Genomic DNA, 16731 nt, shown 5'->3' with positions numbered 1-16731 from the left:
CTTCTGGCTTCCTGGTGACTTAGCTCTGGGTTTTGCTTCCCGCCGGCGCCGTGGAGCGCTCAGCATCCCTGTGCTCGGGACGCTCCAAGTGCGCTGATCACCGCCAGGAGCACGGCCCGTGCTGAGCACAAACAGTCTGCCAATTCACTTGCTGTGGCTAATGCTTCTTTTGATTAATCAAATCAGTTTGGGAGGATGAACCTGGCTCCTGATGCAGATCTGGCCCCCCTCCCCACCTCCCCCGGCAGCCAGCTCACTTAAGGCAGCCTAATGAAATTAATTAACAGCAAATTTAAAATGTTGTTTTTCAGCACTGTAATTGAATTCCAGTTTTCATTTGAAGGCAGCATGAAACAAGCAAAATAAAGATAATTTGCAAAGCCAGACGGGCTCTTTCCCACTGCCATCAATGGGGCAGAGACAGGAGGGGAAGCTGCGCATCACTGGGAAGCTCATCGTGTTTTTTATGGTCATCCCAACAAAATCTGCTATTTCCACGAAAAACAGCTAACAGGCAAATGGCAGGCTCGAGCTGATGGCTGAGATCAGGGTGGTGTGAGATGGGGATCAAGCTGATCTGGTCTGAGAGGGAGGTAGTGACTGAAAGAGTGTCCATCTCTCCTAGCAATGTGCTGGTGCCACCCTGTCTTTGGCTGAGACCCAGCTGTAGGGTGTCCCTGAAATTTCGGAGGCAGCCACGTGAATTTGGTTCGATTTGGCATTCGGTGTCCTGGAGAACGTGTCGTGTCCCTGTCCTCAGCTGCTCTTCCTGCCTGGGTGTCCTCTCCTGCCGTGGCACCTCAGCCCAGCTGTGTCCATCTGTCTCACTGCCCCAAACTCTGAAATGAAGGGTACTTAGGGAGAGCAGGGTTGCTTGGGCAAAAGCTGCAGGTACCTCTGCAGGTCTCTGGGCTGAGTCCTGGGTAGAGAGCTGTAAAAAATGGTTGAAAACCGAAAACCTCTGAAATTGCCTCAAAGTCAGAGATGTAGGTGGGATGGCAGCCACGACCATGTTTCACTGTTCACAAAGCATGGGAAGTATTTAGTCTGCAATAATTTGTGATGTGGTCCCAATGATCCCATCGTGCTGCTGAGAATTTGTCCTGTATCCTGTGCTCCCAATGTCTGAAGCTGCGTTTAACATGAAGTGTGTTGGTGAAACCTGTCCAAATTGGAGCTGGGAGGATGCTGCTGGGTTACTGCTGTCAGTAAGTGCTCTCTCCCTGCACCACAGCTGCATTTTTGGAGAGGCCTACATCTGGATTATACCCAGAAATATGGTTTTACTCTGCTTTAGCCCTTCAGGCTGTGGGGTTATGTAGGGGCAGCCATGGTGCTGGCAGGAGGTGACCGGAGGGTGTGCATCCTTTGGTCCCTCCACCAATTTTTTTGGGAAGAGGTGAATGTCTCCCACGAACCCTCTGCTCCACATTTCCCCCTTGACCAGCTTTGCTCTTGCAGAGATCTCAGGCAACACGGATGACATCCCACTGGTGCGCTGGCGGCAGCAGTGGCTGGAGAATGGCACGTTGCTCTTCCACATCCACCACCAGGACGGGGCCCCCAACCTGCCCGGCTTCGACCCCACAGAGGAACCCCAGACTGAGTCAGCAGAGGAGGAGCTGAGGATCCTCCACATCTCTGTCATGGTATGTGATGGGAAGGCAGCCCCCGTTTAGCTGTCCAGAAGCCTGTAGAAAATACAGTGGCTTATGAAAAGCCAATTATTCTCCCATCTGGCTCCAGCTGCCCTAGGATGGGGAACTGTGCCCACCTTTGGGGTGGTTAGGATGCCCTGGGCACCCCTCTGAGTGGTGAATGCTAAGTGCCTGAACAGGCTGCTTTAAACCTCTCCCTTAGCTTGCATCACTTCGAAAATACGTTTGCCCCCGGGGGTTCTGTGCTTTGAGGGTTTCAAGCACATTAACCCAGGGTTAATTCACACTGACTTGTCAGGAGCCCTTTGCCTGGTGCACGGTGCCTGCTGCCCTCTGCCCTGACGCACAGCAGGTGTCACGGTGCCACCAGGCACTGTCACCCCCACTTCTATCAGCGTGGCAGCCCCGCGGCCGTCGTTTCACAGCAAGAGCGTCTCATGTGTCGAGGTTGTACAGCAATACTCCCCCACCCAGATACACAGAGACAAGGTTTTGGTGGCAGAGAAAGGAGAGATCTGTGTGTTGGGGGAAGATCTGTGGTGTGTTGATTGGGGGTTTTTTGCTACATTGGAAAAAATTTGAAGAATTCTACAATTTTTGTGCCACTTGGAAGATAATTAGCCGGAGCCAATGGGTTGCCGAGGCTGCAAACAGGCTGTTCAATGGTGTCTACCCTAATAAGAGCTTCAATTGCTCTTCCAGATTGCAGCCCCAGGCCAGGTTTCTCCTCCATCATTTGTGCTTGATTAGTCTGAGGGAAAAAAAATCGTTTGCAAAGCCACTCCCAAAAACATCTTGCACCACTACCTCTATTTTGCTGTCCATTCCCAGCTGCTCCTAGGAGGGTGCATCACCCCTGGAGAGGCTGGCCCCACCGTGGTCTTGGTCTTCTTGGGCACTGCTGTATCCCAAGATCAAGGCAGGAGTGCCTGGATCAAGGCTTGTTGTCGAGCTGATGAAAAGGATGTCTGCAGCTCACTGCTGTCACACCAAAACGTGCACACACAGATTGAGTCCTCCTCTGCCTCTTTTTCCCCATCACCCTCAGCTCCGCTCCGACAGCGTCCTTACTCCGTGACAGATAGAGGTTGGCTTTTGTGCCAGGAGTCAGGATCACGTGGAGTTCTCAAGGCTGGTTTTCTTTCTTCGCTGTGTGGTTGCCAAGAGGAGAAGTGTGAGTGAGGGATTGCATCCACCGTGACCAAGGTCTGCTCGGGGACCGGGTGAGGAGCGCTCCCACACCCATCCAGTGCAGGGCTGCTCTCACAGCCATCACACAGACTGGGGGGAATGAGACAGAGCAGGATTTCTGTGCTCCTGTGGAGGGAAAACGGCGCTCTGAGGTGATGCCCTGACCCTCTCCAACAGGCAGTGGGTGGGGAAGACTTCAGCTCTGGCTTTCATCCTCCTCTCAGAGCCTCTTGAAATCTCAGCGGTCCACAGGCTGCTTTTCTCAGGGATAGTCTGAGCTCTCAGACTATCGGGGCAGAAAAAATTCAGTTTCAGTGGAATAATAAGTCTCTTTTGTAAACCCACAGCCACTGTCTGAAAAAAAGAGCATCCACCAGATTCGAGCTCTGGCTTGGTGTCTCCTGTTCACCAGCACAGGCGTATGGCAGAGCTCGCTGCTGCTTGGGGGACTGTATTTGCATTCAGAGGGTGAAGGAAAGCCAGGAATGCCCTGGTATTCCTCCTACCTGCTCGTCACCCCACCTGCAGGTGGACTTTCCCTAGGGTGATGGAGAGCCATGACAGAGGAGGCCACCTCTGGTGGGGATGGGAACAGTCCCCACTTATTTATGGATCACAGGAACTCGTAGGGACTGGAGCACGATATAGAAACAGGCGCTCTCTCACCACCAAAAAATTCTGCGTGACTGTGCCAGGCACTTTATACAAAGGCGTGCAGTGATGGAATTAGACTGACACAGAGGAGATTTAGATTAGATATTGGGAGGAAATTCTTCCCTGTGAGGGTGCTGAGGCCCTGGCAGAGAGTGCCAAGAGCAGCTGTGGCTGCCCCATCCCTGGAAGTGTCCAAGACCAGGCTGGACAGGGCTTGGAGTGACCTAGGACAGTGGAAGGGTTCCCTGCCTTTGGCATAGGGGTTGGAATGAGGTGAATTTTAAGGTCCCTTCCAATCAAAACCGTTGTAGGTTTCTCTGATTTCTACGATCCAGGGCCAGTTTTCAGCCCCAGAAAGGTTTTCCAACTTCCTGGCTGTAGGCTGCTGGCCAGAAGGATGCCAGCCAGCCCCCCCTCTTCCGCAGGACTGCCAGTCTCCTTAATCCCTGGGGTTTGTTTCCTCTTTCTTTCTTTCTTTTTTTTTTTTTTTTTTTTTTTTGTTTTTAGAGAAAGTTGGGAAGGAGGCTGGGAGGGTCACCCTCACATCACAGCTGCATTATTCTGGAAATGAAAGTGGATTAAACTGTAATGGCCATTAAACTTCCTTTTCCAGCTGCCTCTCCTGCTTCTCATCCAATAATTCCCTTAATGTTTTATCCTAATGGAGCAGATTATTACTATTATTTTATTTTCTCAAGATCACCTGTTGCTTAGGAAAGAGCAGGGAGCTGTGGATGGACTCTGAGCTCTTAGCTGGCTCCACATGCTTTTTATTGTTATTATTGTTATTATTGTTATTATTGTTATTATTGTTATTATTGTTATAATTTGTGGTGGACTGTGCATAACGGGCCAGTTTGGGGCTTTCATCTCACCGCCCTCTCTCTGTGTGACATCTTGCAGGAGGGTGATCCTGGGGACAGTGGCAGGATGGCAGGATGCCAGGTGCTCTTTTGGGGCCTGTCCCTGTGGGACAGGAGCTTTTTCAGCCTCTTCCCCCCAAGATGTTCCCCAAACAACACTTCAGTCATCTGCCTGTCCCAAGCCTTGATGTCTTTTAATCTGCACTGCAATTTCTGCTGGATACCCTGGGAAAACCTCCCAAGATTGAGAGTGACAGCACTGAAACTGGTTGGAAATGGGTCAGAAAAAGTGCCCGTAGGAGCATTTGCCTGGAATAAAGCTGATCTCTGTTCTCAAAGGCAGGAGAGTGAAACAAGACGCGCTTTGCTTTAAATTCTGCTTTTTCATGCCTCGGTGGCAACTTCAAAAGTGGTCCAGCCTGAGGCAGGCTCCATCTGGGAGCCCTTGGCCAGCACTGGGTGCTCCCGGTGCCAGCACACTCTTGGTGCGATCAGGCTCCCCTCGCCAATTCCTTTGCTTTGGCCACCCTGGAGCACACCTGGGGTGTTTGTGTCCCAGGGGATGGCCGGTGGCGGTCCCCGGCTGATCCCTGCTCTCGTTGGTGCCCGCAGGGAGGGATGATCGCCCTGCTGCTCTCCATCCTCTGCCTGGTGATGATCCTCTACACGCGCCGGCGGTGGTGCAAGCGGCGCCGCGTGCCGCAGCCCCAGAAGAGCGCCAGCGCCGAGGCGGCCAACGAGATCCACTACATCCCATCGGTGCTGATCGGGGGCCACGGGCGGGAGAGCCTGCGCAACGCCCGCGTGCAGGGCCACAACTCCAGCGGGACGCTCAGCATCCGCGAGACGCCCATCCTGGACGGCTACGAGTACGACATCACCGACCTGCGGCACCACCTGCAGCGTGAGTGCATGAACGGCGGCGAGGACTTCGCCAGCCAGGTCACCCGCACCCTGGACTCGCTGCAGGGCTGCAATGAGAAGGCCGGCATGGACCTCACACCAGGTGGGCATGGGCTGAGCCGGGTCCTTTCCAACGCGTCTTCTCTCCACAGTTCCGGGCACGTGTTTTCCCTTGAGTATTTTCCCCGTTTCTCCGGGTTTTCGTCGGGTGTGAGATGTTGGTGGTCGCCTGAAGGCGCTTCCACTGCTGGGAGACCTTGCAGCCAGCTGAGAGCAGTCCCTGCTGAGTGGGACATGGCTGGGACAATGCGGCTTTGTGGGGGAAGGCTGTGGTTCCTGCAGCCTGACAGAGAACCAGAATGGGGTTCCCTCCATGCTATCCCATCATGACCCCCAAACTTCCCTCTTGTATCCCCAGATTTCTGGTGTCTTCTTCAGCTGAGGTTTTTAGTAGCAAAATTATACTTGCCATCAGTACGATTCAGAGTTAATGCTGCCTTCTGATCGCCAGCAGGGATTCTTTGAGGCTTGTAACAAACCTGTTCTTTGGCCACATCACTGACTGAGCCATCCAGCTAGAGCCTTCTCAGCTGAGACATAGTTTGGGAATACCATGGTGTGGTGCCTAATGCTCTCCTGCATATGAAGAAGTGCCCTGAGAGGCTGTTAATTTCTCAGCTTTTGGCTAGTTTGGTGGAGATGCCAGTCCTCTTCAGGATTTGAGGTGTTCGTGAGTGTGCGTTGGGGGCAGCTCAGCTCATTGGCTTCAGCACCTTGATCACCTTGGGATGATCTAGAGATGGATCCAAGGAAATCCTTCTCTCACCTCCCTCCCTTTTAAAACGCTTTATCCCTGAAATAGTTTCCCTTCAAATCTTCCTGCTCAGGGAGTGATAATGCCAAGCTGTCCCTGATGAACAAGTACAAGGACAACATCATTGCCACCAGCCCCGTGGACTCGAACCACCAGCAGGCCACGCTGCTGTCCCACACCTCCAGCAGCCAGCGCAAGCGCATCAACAACAAAGCACGAGGTAGGGCGGTCCCCGGGGTGGATGGGCTGCCTTGGGCTTCCACCCACCCACATTCCAGCAACCCACCCTCCCCTGGGATGGAGAAACAGGGCCAGAGTTGGGTGAGAGCGTGGAAAAGAGGATTTGGCTGGGGAGAAGCAGAAAATGTGCTGCCTGCAAGGATGCAAATGATGTTGGGCCGGTTGGTTACAAAGATGCAGAGGGTGTTTGCCCCAGTAAATATTTCAGGATCATGGCACAGCCATGGGGAAAAGTTGCAAGGTAACCCATGGCGGGGGGGTCAGGCTGTGTGTGGTAGGCAGGGGAACAGATGCTGTCCCTGCTGCACCTGGCAGATGGGGCTTCTGGTCTTTAGGGCAAGGCTTTCCCTAAAGGGTGATGCAGGGTGCCAAGGTGTGGGGTGGCACGGTGCCAACCCCTCCATGACTACACTCAGTGTCCCCTGCAGCTGGCTCGGCATTTCTCAACCCCGAGGGGGACTCGGGGACAGAGGCAGACACCGATCCCCAGCTGACCTTCTACACGGACCCCTCGCGGAGCCGGAGGCGCAGCCGAGGTGGGTGACGAGCCGTGACCCCTCTGGCTTTAATTTGCCGTTGCTTCTCTGGGTGTGGAGCCTTTGCATTGGCAGAAAGATGGAAGCCCAAGTGCCATCGTGGCTGCCGCAGGCAGGCACCGGTCCCTGCTCCGCAGCAGGCTGCTGCTGCTCTCCGGTGGAGCTTCTCAGCAGAGGATGAAATGTATTCTGATGTTTTGCTGGAGGCTGCTGCCGGGCACGGGTGTATATTAATGAGGAACACGCTTCAAAGGCTGGCCCCTGCGTTCCCGTGCTGCCGCTCAGCACGGCGCTGCCGGGGTCTGCTCCAGCACCGTGCACACACCAGCTGTATGTGCACCAGGGGATGGGCACGGCCCCGGGCCCCAGGCAGGAGTCTTGCCCCGCTGCCCTGCAGCATCCCTTTGGGAGCTTTCCTCTTCCCAAGAGGGAAGTTAGTGTCTGTTTTCCCTCGTTGAGCCTTGTTTGCTGGATGATGCCTTGTTTTTCTGGGAGTGGCGAGACTGAGAGCCATCTCCTTTAGCTGGTGCTGGGAGGCTGATTCAGGCTTTGTCTCCAGCCAGTTTTTTTCCCACTCAGCTTCTTCAGCTGAAAGATTAAAAGTCAAAGACCTGCATGCCCTGAGCAATTAGGGCTCTCTAGTGCTTTCTCAAGAGCATCCATGAGCCTGTTGTCATGACAAAATTAACCCGAGTGAAGTGCCAAGAAGGAGTGGGGAAAACCAGGATACTGCATTTGCCTGTTTTCCCCCTCAATATCTCTGCTTTGCTTTAAAGCTCTGCTGCTGCAAAGTTCTCAGCATGCTGCAGTGCAGGGTGTGGAAGAGCCAGGGCTCTGGGGGATCAGGAGGATCCTGGTCACAGCCGGGGAGAGGGTTGGAGAATCCCATGGCAAAGGCTGCTTCATGCTCTTCAAAGTCCAAAGAGACTCCATTTGGTTCAATTGATGCTGGATTTCCTGGGGGCTGGGCAGGGTCTCTGCATCCTGAGGTCCCCTGGCTGCACCTGGAGATCTTCCCAGGTCCTGCAGGTGTCAGGTCTGACTGTGCTCCCGTGTTTTGCAGTGGGGTCCCCCCGGAGCCCTGTGAACAAGACCACGCTGACCCTCATCAGTGTGACGAGCTGTGTCATCAGCCTGGTGTGCTCCTCCCACATGAACTGCCCCCTGGTCGTCAAGATCACCCTGCACGTCCCTGAGCACCTGATCGCTGACGGTGAGCACCCCGTGGCCTTCCCCATTTCTTCCTGCCCCACTCTGTGAGGTCTAATGGAGGAGAGGGGGGGAATGATGGATGGGATGGCGGCAGGACAGAGGGACAGGCATGGATGGAAGGCACCAGTGTGGGACAGAGGCAGTGGGCATGGGGTGGAAGGTGTGGGCACAGCACAGAGGGGATGGGTAGAAGACAGAGGTGGCTGTTATGGGATGGAGGGGGTGGGTCCATGGCAGAGGGGTCTGGTGTGAGATGGAGGGTATACCATGCTGGGAGCAAGGGATGGAGGGGTACAGGATGGGGGAGATAGGCACAGGACAGAAGAGACAGACACAGGGTGGAGATGGCTGCTGGGGGACACAGGGCTTGGTGCAGGATGGAGGGGGTGGGCATAGGGCCAAGGAGACTATTGTGGGTTGGAGGGGAACGGATATGGGATTAAATGGACCATCATGGGATGAAGGACACTGTGGGACAGAGGGATCAGACCTCAGTGTGGGACCAAGGGAAAAGGGTGTGGGATGGAGATGGCTGCTGTGGGACAGAGGGAAAAGGCACAGGGTGGAGGGAGCTGTCATAGGATAGAGAAGACAGGTATGGGATGGAGGGGGCTGTCATAGGGCAGACAGGATGGGCACAGGACAGAGGATTTCTTGTGGAACAGAGGGGACTGTCTCAGGATGGAGTGAATGGGCAGGGGATGGAGGGATCCATCACGGGATGGGGGGGAAACAGCACGGGATGGAGGGGTCCCTTATGGGATGCAGGGGCCATCGTGGGGTGCAGGGTACAGCAGCAGGCTGCTGGCACTGACTCCCCTTGTCTTGGTGGCAGGAAGCCGGTTCATCCTGCTGGAGGGGAGCCAGCTGGATGCCAGTGACTGGCTGAACCCAGCACAGGTCGTCCTCTTCTCCCAGCAAAACTCCAGTGGGCCCTGGGCCCTGGACCTCTGCGCCCGGCGCCTCCTCGACCCCTGTGAGCACCAGTGTGACCCCGAGACTGGTAAGTGTTGTCGAGGTTGGGGTGGGTTTGTGAGCTCACCTCTGCCTCCTGAACCCTGCCGTGGGTGCTTCCTCACCTTCTCCGTGTGCAGTCTGGAGCTGCCGGGTGCCCTGGGGTGGCTGCAGGCTGCACTGGGCAGGGGAGCACATGGAAAGCCTTCCCAGGTGCGTTCTCCCACGTCCCTCCCGTCCCTGTCTCCACAGGGGAATGTCTCTGCTATGAAGGCTACATGAAGGACCCTGTGCACAAGCACCTCTGCATCCGGAACGAGTGGGGGACGAACCAGGGGTGAGTGCCCCGGCCTGGAGGGTCCTGGCACGGAGCTGCTGGGCTTCCAGAGCAGCAGAGCGGGGCTGTGGTAACTTCTTGGGTGGCAGAGTTAGAGGCACCTCAGTGAACTGTAAGGTCAGCACACAGCTGGGCTCTGCAGCAGGTCTGTGGGAGGTGAGGATTTCTGTTCTTCGAAATAATCGGGAATGATGTAGAAGAGGCCATTGTCACATTTTAGAGTGAACACCCCCTGGAGAAGATCGAGGTTGTTCCTCCCCTGCCGCCTTGTGCACGCTATCCTGGGCATCCTGCGCTTTGTGGGGCTTTCCTTTCGGGTGTGGGAGGCATCAGAGGAGGGCTGAGGTCAGGTCGAGGTCCCTGTTGAAAAATGGGAAAATGAGATGCTCTGATACTGTGGCTGAGGGAACAGAGGAGTCACGGTCTGCTCCCAGCCTCACACCCCTGCAGGTGCTAAGGGAAATGATTCTGGTGTTTCAGCACCAATTCGGCGGTGCATTCCAAAAGTTCCCATCTCTCTCTGACCCTCAAGGGGGTGCTCCATCTGTCCCCCAACCCTCACGTGTCTGTGAGGTGCAGCTGGAATGGCTGGAGGTGGTGTGCAGAAAGCCAAGACACCCCCAAATTCAGAGGTCCCATGGCACCTCCAAACCCTTCTTTATCCCCTTACCTCATTATGCTGCAGCTGGATCGCTGGTGCCCCTGCGCGTGTCAGGATGCCCTCTCTGAAGTTATTAGTCTTCACAGTGGGGAGAGAAAAATCATCAAAGGCTGGGCTTGGCATCTCCCCGCTCCGTGTGGCTGTGCTGGGGGGCTGTTGGTGCCGGCCGGCCCCGCTGTGTCCCTTTGAACTGCAGCCCTGGAGGGAGCACTGCTGCTCCATCTCCAGCCCCCTCTCTGGTTTTTATCCTTTTAAAGGCAATTTAGCAACTAAACCCAGCGTGGAGCACCAGCTGTGTTGGACAAGTTGTTGCTCTGGGTGCCCTGAGCCGGGGTGATGTTCATGGCGCGGGTGGCCCCATGCTGGGGATGTGCTGTGTGGTGTGGTGATGGTCCCCAAACCTCTGCAAGGTACCTCTGCTGGGCCAGGAAAACACAGGCAGAAATACAGCTCCTTGTCCTGTTTGTCCCCAGGGACCAGTGTCCAGGAGGGGTGACCCCAGCTCCTCTGTGCCATCTCATAAGAGGCACTGAGCAATGGGCTGGGGTGTGTGTGGGGGTATTCCCCTGCCAGGGATTTGCCTGTGTGGGGATATGCTGTGTTTAGGAGTGTCTCAGAGTGGGTGGAAAGAGCCCACAGCCACCCATGACCACATGTGGCTTTGGTGCCAGCCTCTGCCTCCATCAGAGCAGCTTTTTTGCCCACCACCTTGCAAAAAGCAGATTGGCAAATGACTTTGTCCATCGAGGCTAGTAATAAAATGGGATAAGCACTGTGGAGAAACATTGGCTTCCTGACCCTCTGCTTCTCCTTCGCTCCTGGGCGTGGGTCTGCAGCTTCACGCTTTTTCTCCATGCACACTGCCTTCTCTAGCTTTTTCCTGATTTAGCTGCTTCGCTTTCTTAAGGCAAAGCAGAGAAAAAGATGCTGCTTTCAGGTAAATTGGGAAAAAATAGAGATGGAAATAAGCTGGAGAGAAGCCAAGGGCAAGAAGAACTGATACCTTCCTGAAGCCCCCTGGACCTGTTTGCATCTCCTGACGCAGCTTTGGCCTCAGCAGTGCCCACCTGAAAGGTGCTCAGGACCTCCTCTGTTCCTCTGGGGGATTTGGGGCTGCTTTTTTAGATCCGTCTCCAACCTGATGCTCCCACAGGAGCCTTCCCTCTGCCTTTTCTCCTGCAACAGGATCCATACCTGGCTAGGGTGCATCTTCTCTTGTGTTTCTTCTTATATACCGGAGTTGGCTATGACAAATCATGTGCAGCATTTCCAAAGTATTTTTCTGTTTCAGGCAGAGAAACCTGGCAGTTCTCCTTTTCCCTGAGGTACAACACAGCCCTAGACCATGGTGGGGCTGTCAAAGTCCTTCTGCCCTTGTCTGGGCTCTTGAGAAGGCTCCAATGCTGCAGTGTCACTATCCGCAGAAAACTCTCTGAAGCCACCTGAAACCGGGGTCATTTTGTGTTTCTCCCTTGAACTCATCAGATTTTTGTTTCGCAAAATGGTAGCAGCTGAAACCACACTTCACCATCCCTACCTGCAGCTTCCGCTATTTTTAGGGGCTCTTGAAAGCATGTTCACACTAAGCATCGTGATGCTGAGGGCAGCTTGGTGTTTAATGAGAGTTTTTTCCTGCTCTGCTATCTGTTCCTGATGTCCAGGTGCTGCTTAGTGCAGCTCTGCCTGGAAGGGCTTGTGCTGGAGGTCTCTTCTACATGAACCTTTGGCCTCCACATGGTCATGACTGTGATGAAGTCTCTTTAGCCTAGCAGAACCATCTTGTCAGAGCCTGTTTAGCTGAGTAACTTGTAGCTGTAAGCTGGTATTTTTGGTTTTTGGGGTGGAGGTTGAGCTGCCATGCTGTCTTTTGTTGGGCTCACCAGCTCACTCCCAGCTCCAGCCCAACCGGGTGGCCTGCAGGCTCTCCTGAAAGAGATGTCTGCAAATCTCCTGCTCTCTGCCCCCATGCCAAGGTGAGATCAGCTGTGCCTGAATCGTTTCTGACCACTGTTTGTCTAATATGCTCTGAGCCCTCCAATGCTGGAGTGATGTGCTGCCACCACGGGTCAGTCCCCAGAGAAGCCACGTTGGCGCTTGGTCAACAGAGCAGGATTTGCCAAATCCCTTGGCAAACTTGGGAGTGATGTGTTCTGGATATGACCTCTTCTGTTTTCCCAGGGTGGCCTTTTTATCTGAAAACTCATTTCAACCCTTTGGTTTAGCTAGTTTTGCCGTTGGTTTGTTTTTATTTACAGTGCTGACAAGTTGGCTCAGTGTCTGTTCACTCAGTAGCATCTAATTTTGCTCATGAAGGCGAGCTCATCTTTGTACTTCATTGGTGATGGCAGTGAGAAGCTTTTTGTGCTGTGTGTATTTTGGGTACCAGGCTGAGATCCACGCCTCCGCACTGCATCTTTTACCCAGCGTGTCCGGACCCTAAACCTTCTTCAGTTTTTCAAAAACTCACGTCTTTTTGATCATGGGTAGCAGATACATTTGATCAGCTGCTTTTTCTTTTTTTTTTTTTTGTCATTTTTTTGGTGTGTGTGTGCTGCTCTTCAGCTGTTTTAAACAAATCTGTCTGGTGCTGCTTGTGTGTTCACAGTCTGTCTCCCTGCTTTGATATGCATTGTTAATTAGCTGCTTTTCGGCTCTTACTCTAATGTTTCCTGAGTAGGATGCAGTTTCTAGCAGTCCTACCAGCCCTGCTTCATCTCTGCTCATCAAACCAAATTTCTGTGGTTCTTTTTGTGGTATAACTTCGTCAAAAATCAAACCAGCTCGTTCTGTCTTTAGTTAATAAACTGTTACCTGCCTGCATTTGTACATTTTCATCCCAGCCCTTAGATCCATCACACACACACGTGGCTTTCCCCTCCGCACAAGCAGTTTCCTGGGTGCTCTTTTCAACCTCCCCCGCTGAGATTTAAGGTGCTCTGCATTGAAGGAGTCTTTATCAATTTGCTCTTTCAACTTGTAATGGGCTTCACCCTGACCTGGGGAGGTTTTGAGCCAGTTTAAGGTGACATGGTGAACATGTCAGGCTGGGTGCTCTCATCCTTCTGTAACAGCTGGCAAACTGCCCCACCCCAGTCCTGTTCCCCCGCCCGCAGCCTTGCAGATGTTTTTTCACTCCAGCACAGGACTCGAATTAGTGCATCAGCCTGTGCCCTGCTCACCCAGCTCCCCTCCCGTCCCCTCCCGTCCCCATCCCGCCTCTTCTGCACACACATATCCCCATCCTGGCAGTGCCCCTGCTCCTCCTATCCCATCCCCGCTCATCATCCGCTCCCCATCCCACAGAAGAGCGAGGGACACACTGAAGTGACAAGGACAGCACTTTTCCTGCCCAAAGTCTTTTTTTTTCCTCTTCCTTTTTTTTTTTTTCTTTCCCCACCCCTTTTTCTATCTTGTTTTTTCTTTTCCTTGCCTCTCTCCATCTCCTGCTATGTGCCTCGGCTTTGCAAGCTGAAGGACAGCGTGATAAAAGCTCCTCGTTCTTTCAGATCCTTTTCACCAAACCACCCATCCGCCTCCTCCTCCCGCCTCATTCTCCTCGCAGATTTACGGGCAGCCCAGGGAGAAAGTGCCAGCATTAGCATTTTTAATAATAAAGAGCTGCTTGCAAGGGATGGCAGGGCGGGAGGGGTGGGGGGTGGGAAGGGGAGAGGCACCAGCAGCTGAAAGCCGAGCAAAGCTGTTGCAAAGCGAAGTTGGGGAGGAGCCACAATGGGCCGAGGTGCTCGTGTGACATCTGCTCGCTGCTCTTCCACCGTCGGGGTCTGGGTGCTGGGTCCAGCTAAAAAAGTAATAACAGAAAGAAAGATAACTGATGCTATACAATCTATAACAAGACCCAGCTGCTGGGTCTCCGTGGGTCCCCGCTTTGGGGTCCTGGGGTGCAGGAGGGGCACAGGTGCCGTGGGGATGCTCTGGTCTGATCACCCTGGGCCTGAGCTCCTTAGCTGCTGGGGAAGGGGTGGGGTAGCAGGTGCAGCTCTGTCCTGGCAGGCGCTTGGAGCTGGTGCTTTGTGGCCACGATGGGGTTTGGTGTGGCCATCCTTGTGCTGCACACTGGCTGGAAACCCTGAAGAGCACAGAAGGTCAGGGGACCAGATGTGAAGTCACCTATTGCAGCGTGTACCAACCGACTGCTTTCTCCTCCAGTGACATTTCAGTCACACTCCCGTGCAGCAGCTTCTTGTGCCTTCTGCAGAGACCCTCTCCTGCGGCCCCTCCAGCCTCTTGCCAGCTCCTCTCAAACCAGCTGCTCCAGGTTAGCTCCTGGTGGTCGCATCCTGCCAGCGCTGGGCTTATTCCTCACCCCACCCATCTTGTCTGGAAGAGTTTTGCAGGCAGTGAAGACAAGCTGGAGCACAGTTATTGATGCTAGAAGTCAGTCTTGCCTCATCCCCTGGGGGCTGCAATTGAAGCATGGCCAGGCCCTGTTGAGCTGGTTCAAAGCATCACCAGCAGCTCCAGGTTTGGAGGGCTTAGCAGGTGTTTTGTGAGCTTCCATTCAAGCCCAGATGTGGAGCAAAGCATCCAGATAATGGTCCATCTGGAAAAGCCAAGAGGCTTAAGATCATCCTGGGGATGCACTGGCAGCACTTCAGCCTTGGGAACTTGCTGGCTGAGTGTGGGGAATTTGGTGGTTCTCAGTTGCCCTGGTAATCCCCCAGTTTGTTGTTTCAGATGCCTGCCTGAGTGCTAAGGCTTGCAGGGAGCTGAGAGCTGTCATTTCTGGCCCATTTAATCCAACCTGATCAGCTGCAGAGCTGCTGATTTGTCCCACTTTTCTTTGTGAGCTCTGAAGACCAATCAGCCAAAATGCCCACCAAGAACAACCCAAACCAGAGCAGTGAGGTGCCTCCAGTGATTGCAGAAAGCAGGCGGGGGGACAGCCGTGTGGGGAGTGTGGGGAGGGACACATCCATGTGGGGAGGGAGGCAGCCATGTGGGGACACGCGCAGAGGAAGGAGGAGGTGAAACAGTGGCAGAGGCACCAGGGGCAAAAGGCAACAGTGGGGGAGGTAAGGGGTGCCTGGGGGAGCAGATGCTGCCCTGTCCTCTGCAGCAGAAGGCACAAGTCAGCAAGAGTGCGTGGGTGGAAATATCAGTGCTGAGCTCCTGGAGAGCTTCCTTGGAGATGAGGATGGGTGAGTGTCGCTCGTTGAGCCGGAGTTCGTGTGTGGAGGACGTCTCAGGGCCTTTCTGCAGAAGGTGCATGTCCTCACAGACTCAGTGGTGCCTGGCAACACTGGCTCTCTCTTGCCATGTAGGGATGTAGCTAAAGGCTGAACATTGCATTTAAGGGGCTTTTCTTTTCACCCCAATTAAGGGAAAAGTGCGGCAGGCTGGGGAGATGCCACACAGTCCCTGAAGCACAGAAACCTCTTCCCTGGATCAAAGCCATCATCATTTTTACAAGGGCATGTAGGGTTAGGACCAGGGGTAATGGCTTCAAACTGACAGAGGACAAGTTTGATTAGATATTAGGATGAAATTCTTCACTGTGAAGGTGCTGAGGCCCTGGCACAGGTTGCCCATAGAAGCTGTGGCTGCCCCATCCCTGGAAGTGTCCGAGGCCAGGCTGGATGGAGCTTGGAGCAACCTGGTCTAGTGGAAGGGAGATGGAATGAGGTGATCTCTGAAGTCCCTTTCAACCCTGGCCATTCTGGGACTCTTATGATTACAAGAATTTCAGCCACATTTGGGAATTGCATCCTGGGTGGACACAACATGGCCTTGGGTGCTGATCTCAATCTCCCAGGCGGGTCCAAACACATGACTGGCTCCATGTCCTGGGTGTGTTGGCATCTGTGGGCTCCCAGACGTGCCACCAGGCGGAGGCCTGGCAGCCACCGTGCTTCTGCAGCACGTGCCCCAGCTCTGAGCTCTGCTGCAAGCCAAGAGCAGCTCTCCACAACCACTTTTCCACCCGAGTTGAGGGGGAACAATACCTCGCTTCTGTACAGCCTCTGCTTTTGTTCCCGGCCCGACGTGCTCCTCAGAAGCAAGAATAAAACCCATCTGCAGGAGCACTGGAAGGTGGAGGCGTGAAGCATTCGAGGTGTTGGCAAGACACAAGGAGCACATCTCTTTCTGGCCGAAGATGACCTCGTTCAAGGCAATCCGATCTGTGGGCTGAATGTAATCCCCAGCTCCCAGCTGACTGGGCAGGAGAACGGCATTGTATCCCAGCAAAGAAATGAGAAGGCGTGCTGTAATCCTGCAGTCGGGATTTCTTTATCGTTATTATTTTTGTCCTGGCTGAAATAACTTCAGATTACAAATTAAAGTGCTTGTGCAGGAGAGCCTCTAGAGAAAATCCCTGGGCTTGTCACTGGCACCTGACACTCTGACTCTGAATTTTAGCAGCAGTGATGCGATGGGATGGAAAATCTCCTTCTCTCCCCAGCTCTGAGCTCTTGCAAAGGAGATTTGGAGTTTTAGGGTTCGAGAGCAGGGTTCATGTTGCCTGATTCAAAGCCCACCATGGCTGGGTCTCCTGTCAGTCTCGCTCTGCAAGTGACAGTCTGCCAGCAGGGCTGTGCTGCTGGGGGTTCATGTCCCAAAGGTGTCGTGGCCACGGGTGTCCCACTGAAAGCACCGGCCTCCAAATCTTAGTGGCTCGTCACTCATCACCCTGTGCTATCTACGACAGCAGGGATGGAGGGCACGGGGCCATCAGCTCTCCAGCCTCCT

At 54.0% G+C, this 16731-nt stretch overlaps 1 protein-coding gene across 7 annotated transcripts in view; it reads left to right on the top strand.

Annotated features, from left to right (window-relative positions):
* ASTN1 (astrotactin 1) overlaps positions 1 to 16731 on the top strand; it is a 68641-nt gene that overhangs the window by 18899 nt on the left and 33011 nt on the right. For 6 of the 7 annotated variants that reach the window (XR_006017005.1, XR_006017004.1, XM_042033829.1 and 3 more), the window contains exons 2-8: positions 1462 to 1649; positions 4979 to 5372; positions 6157 to 6303; positions 6740 to 6859; positions 7923 to 8072; positions 8907 to 9074; positions 9278 to 9362. Coding sequence is in view for 5 of the 7 variants with exons in the window: in XM_042033829.1 (XP_041889763.1) it covers positions 1462 to 1649; positions 4979 to 5372; positions 6157 to 6303; positions 6740 to 6859; positions 7923 to 8072; positions 8907 to 9074; positions 9278 to 9362 (1252 nt within the window). In the remaining 2 variants the exon portion in view is untranslated. The remainder of the gene's footprint in view (positions 1 to 1461; positions 1650 to 4978; positions 5373 to 6156; positions 6304 to 6739; positions 6860 to 7922; positions 8073 to 8906; positions 9075 to 9277; positions 9363 to 16731) is intronic. The other variant, XM_042033827.1, reaches the window with a different exon arrangement.

Source organism: Corvus kubaryi, unplaced genomic scaffold (assembly GCF_017639235.1).
Source record: "Corvus kubaryi isolate FWS band 111438036 unplaced genomic scaffold, C.kubaryi_AGA036_p1.0 37361, whole genome shotgun sequence".
Taxonomy (NCBI): Eukaryota; Metazoa; Chordata; class Aves; order Passeriformes; family Corvidae; genus Corvus; species Corvus kubaryi.
This window is presented reverse-complemented; position numbering and strand designations above follow the sequence as displayed.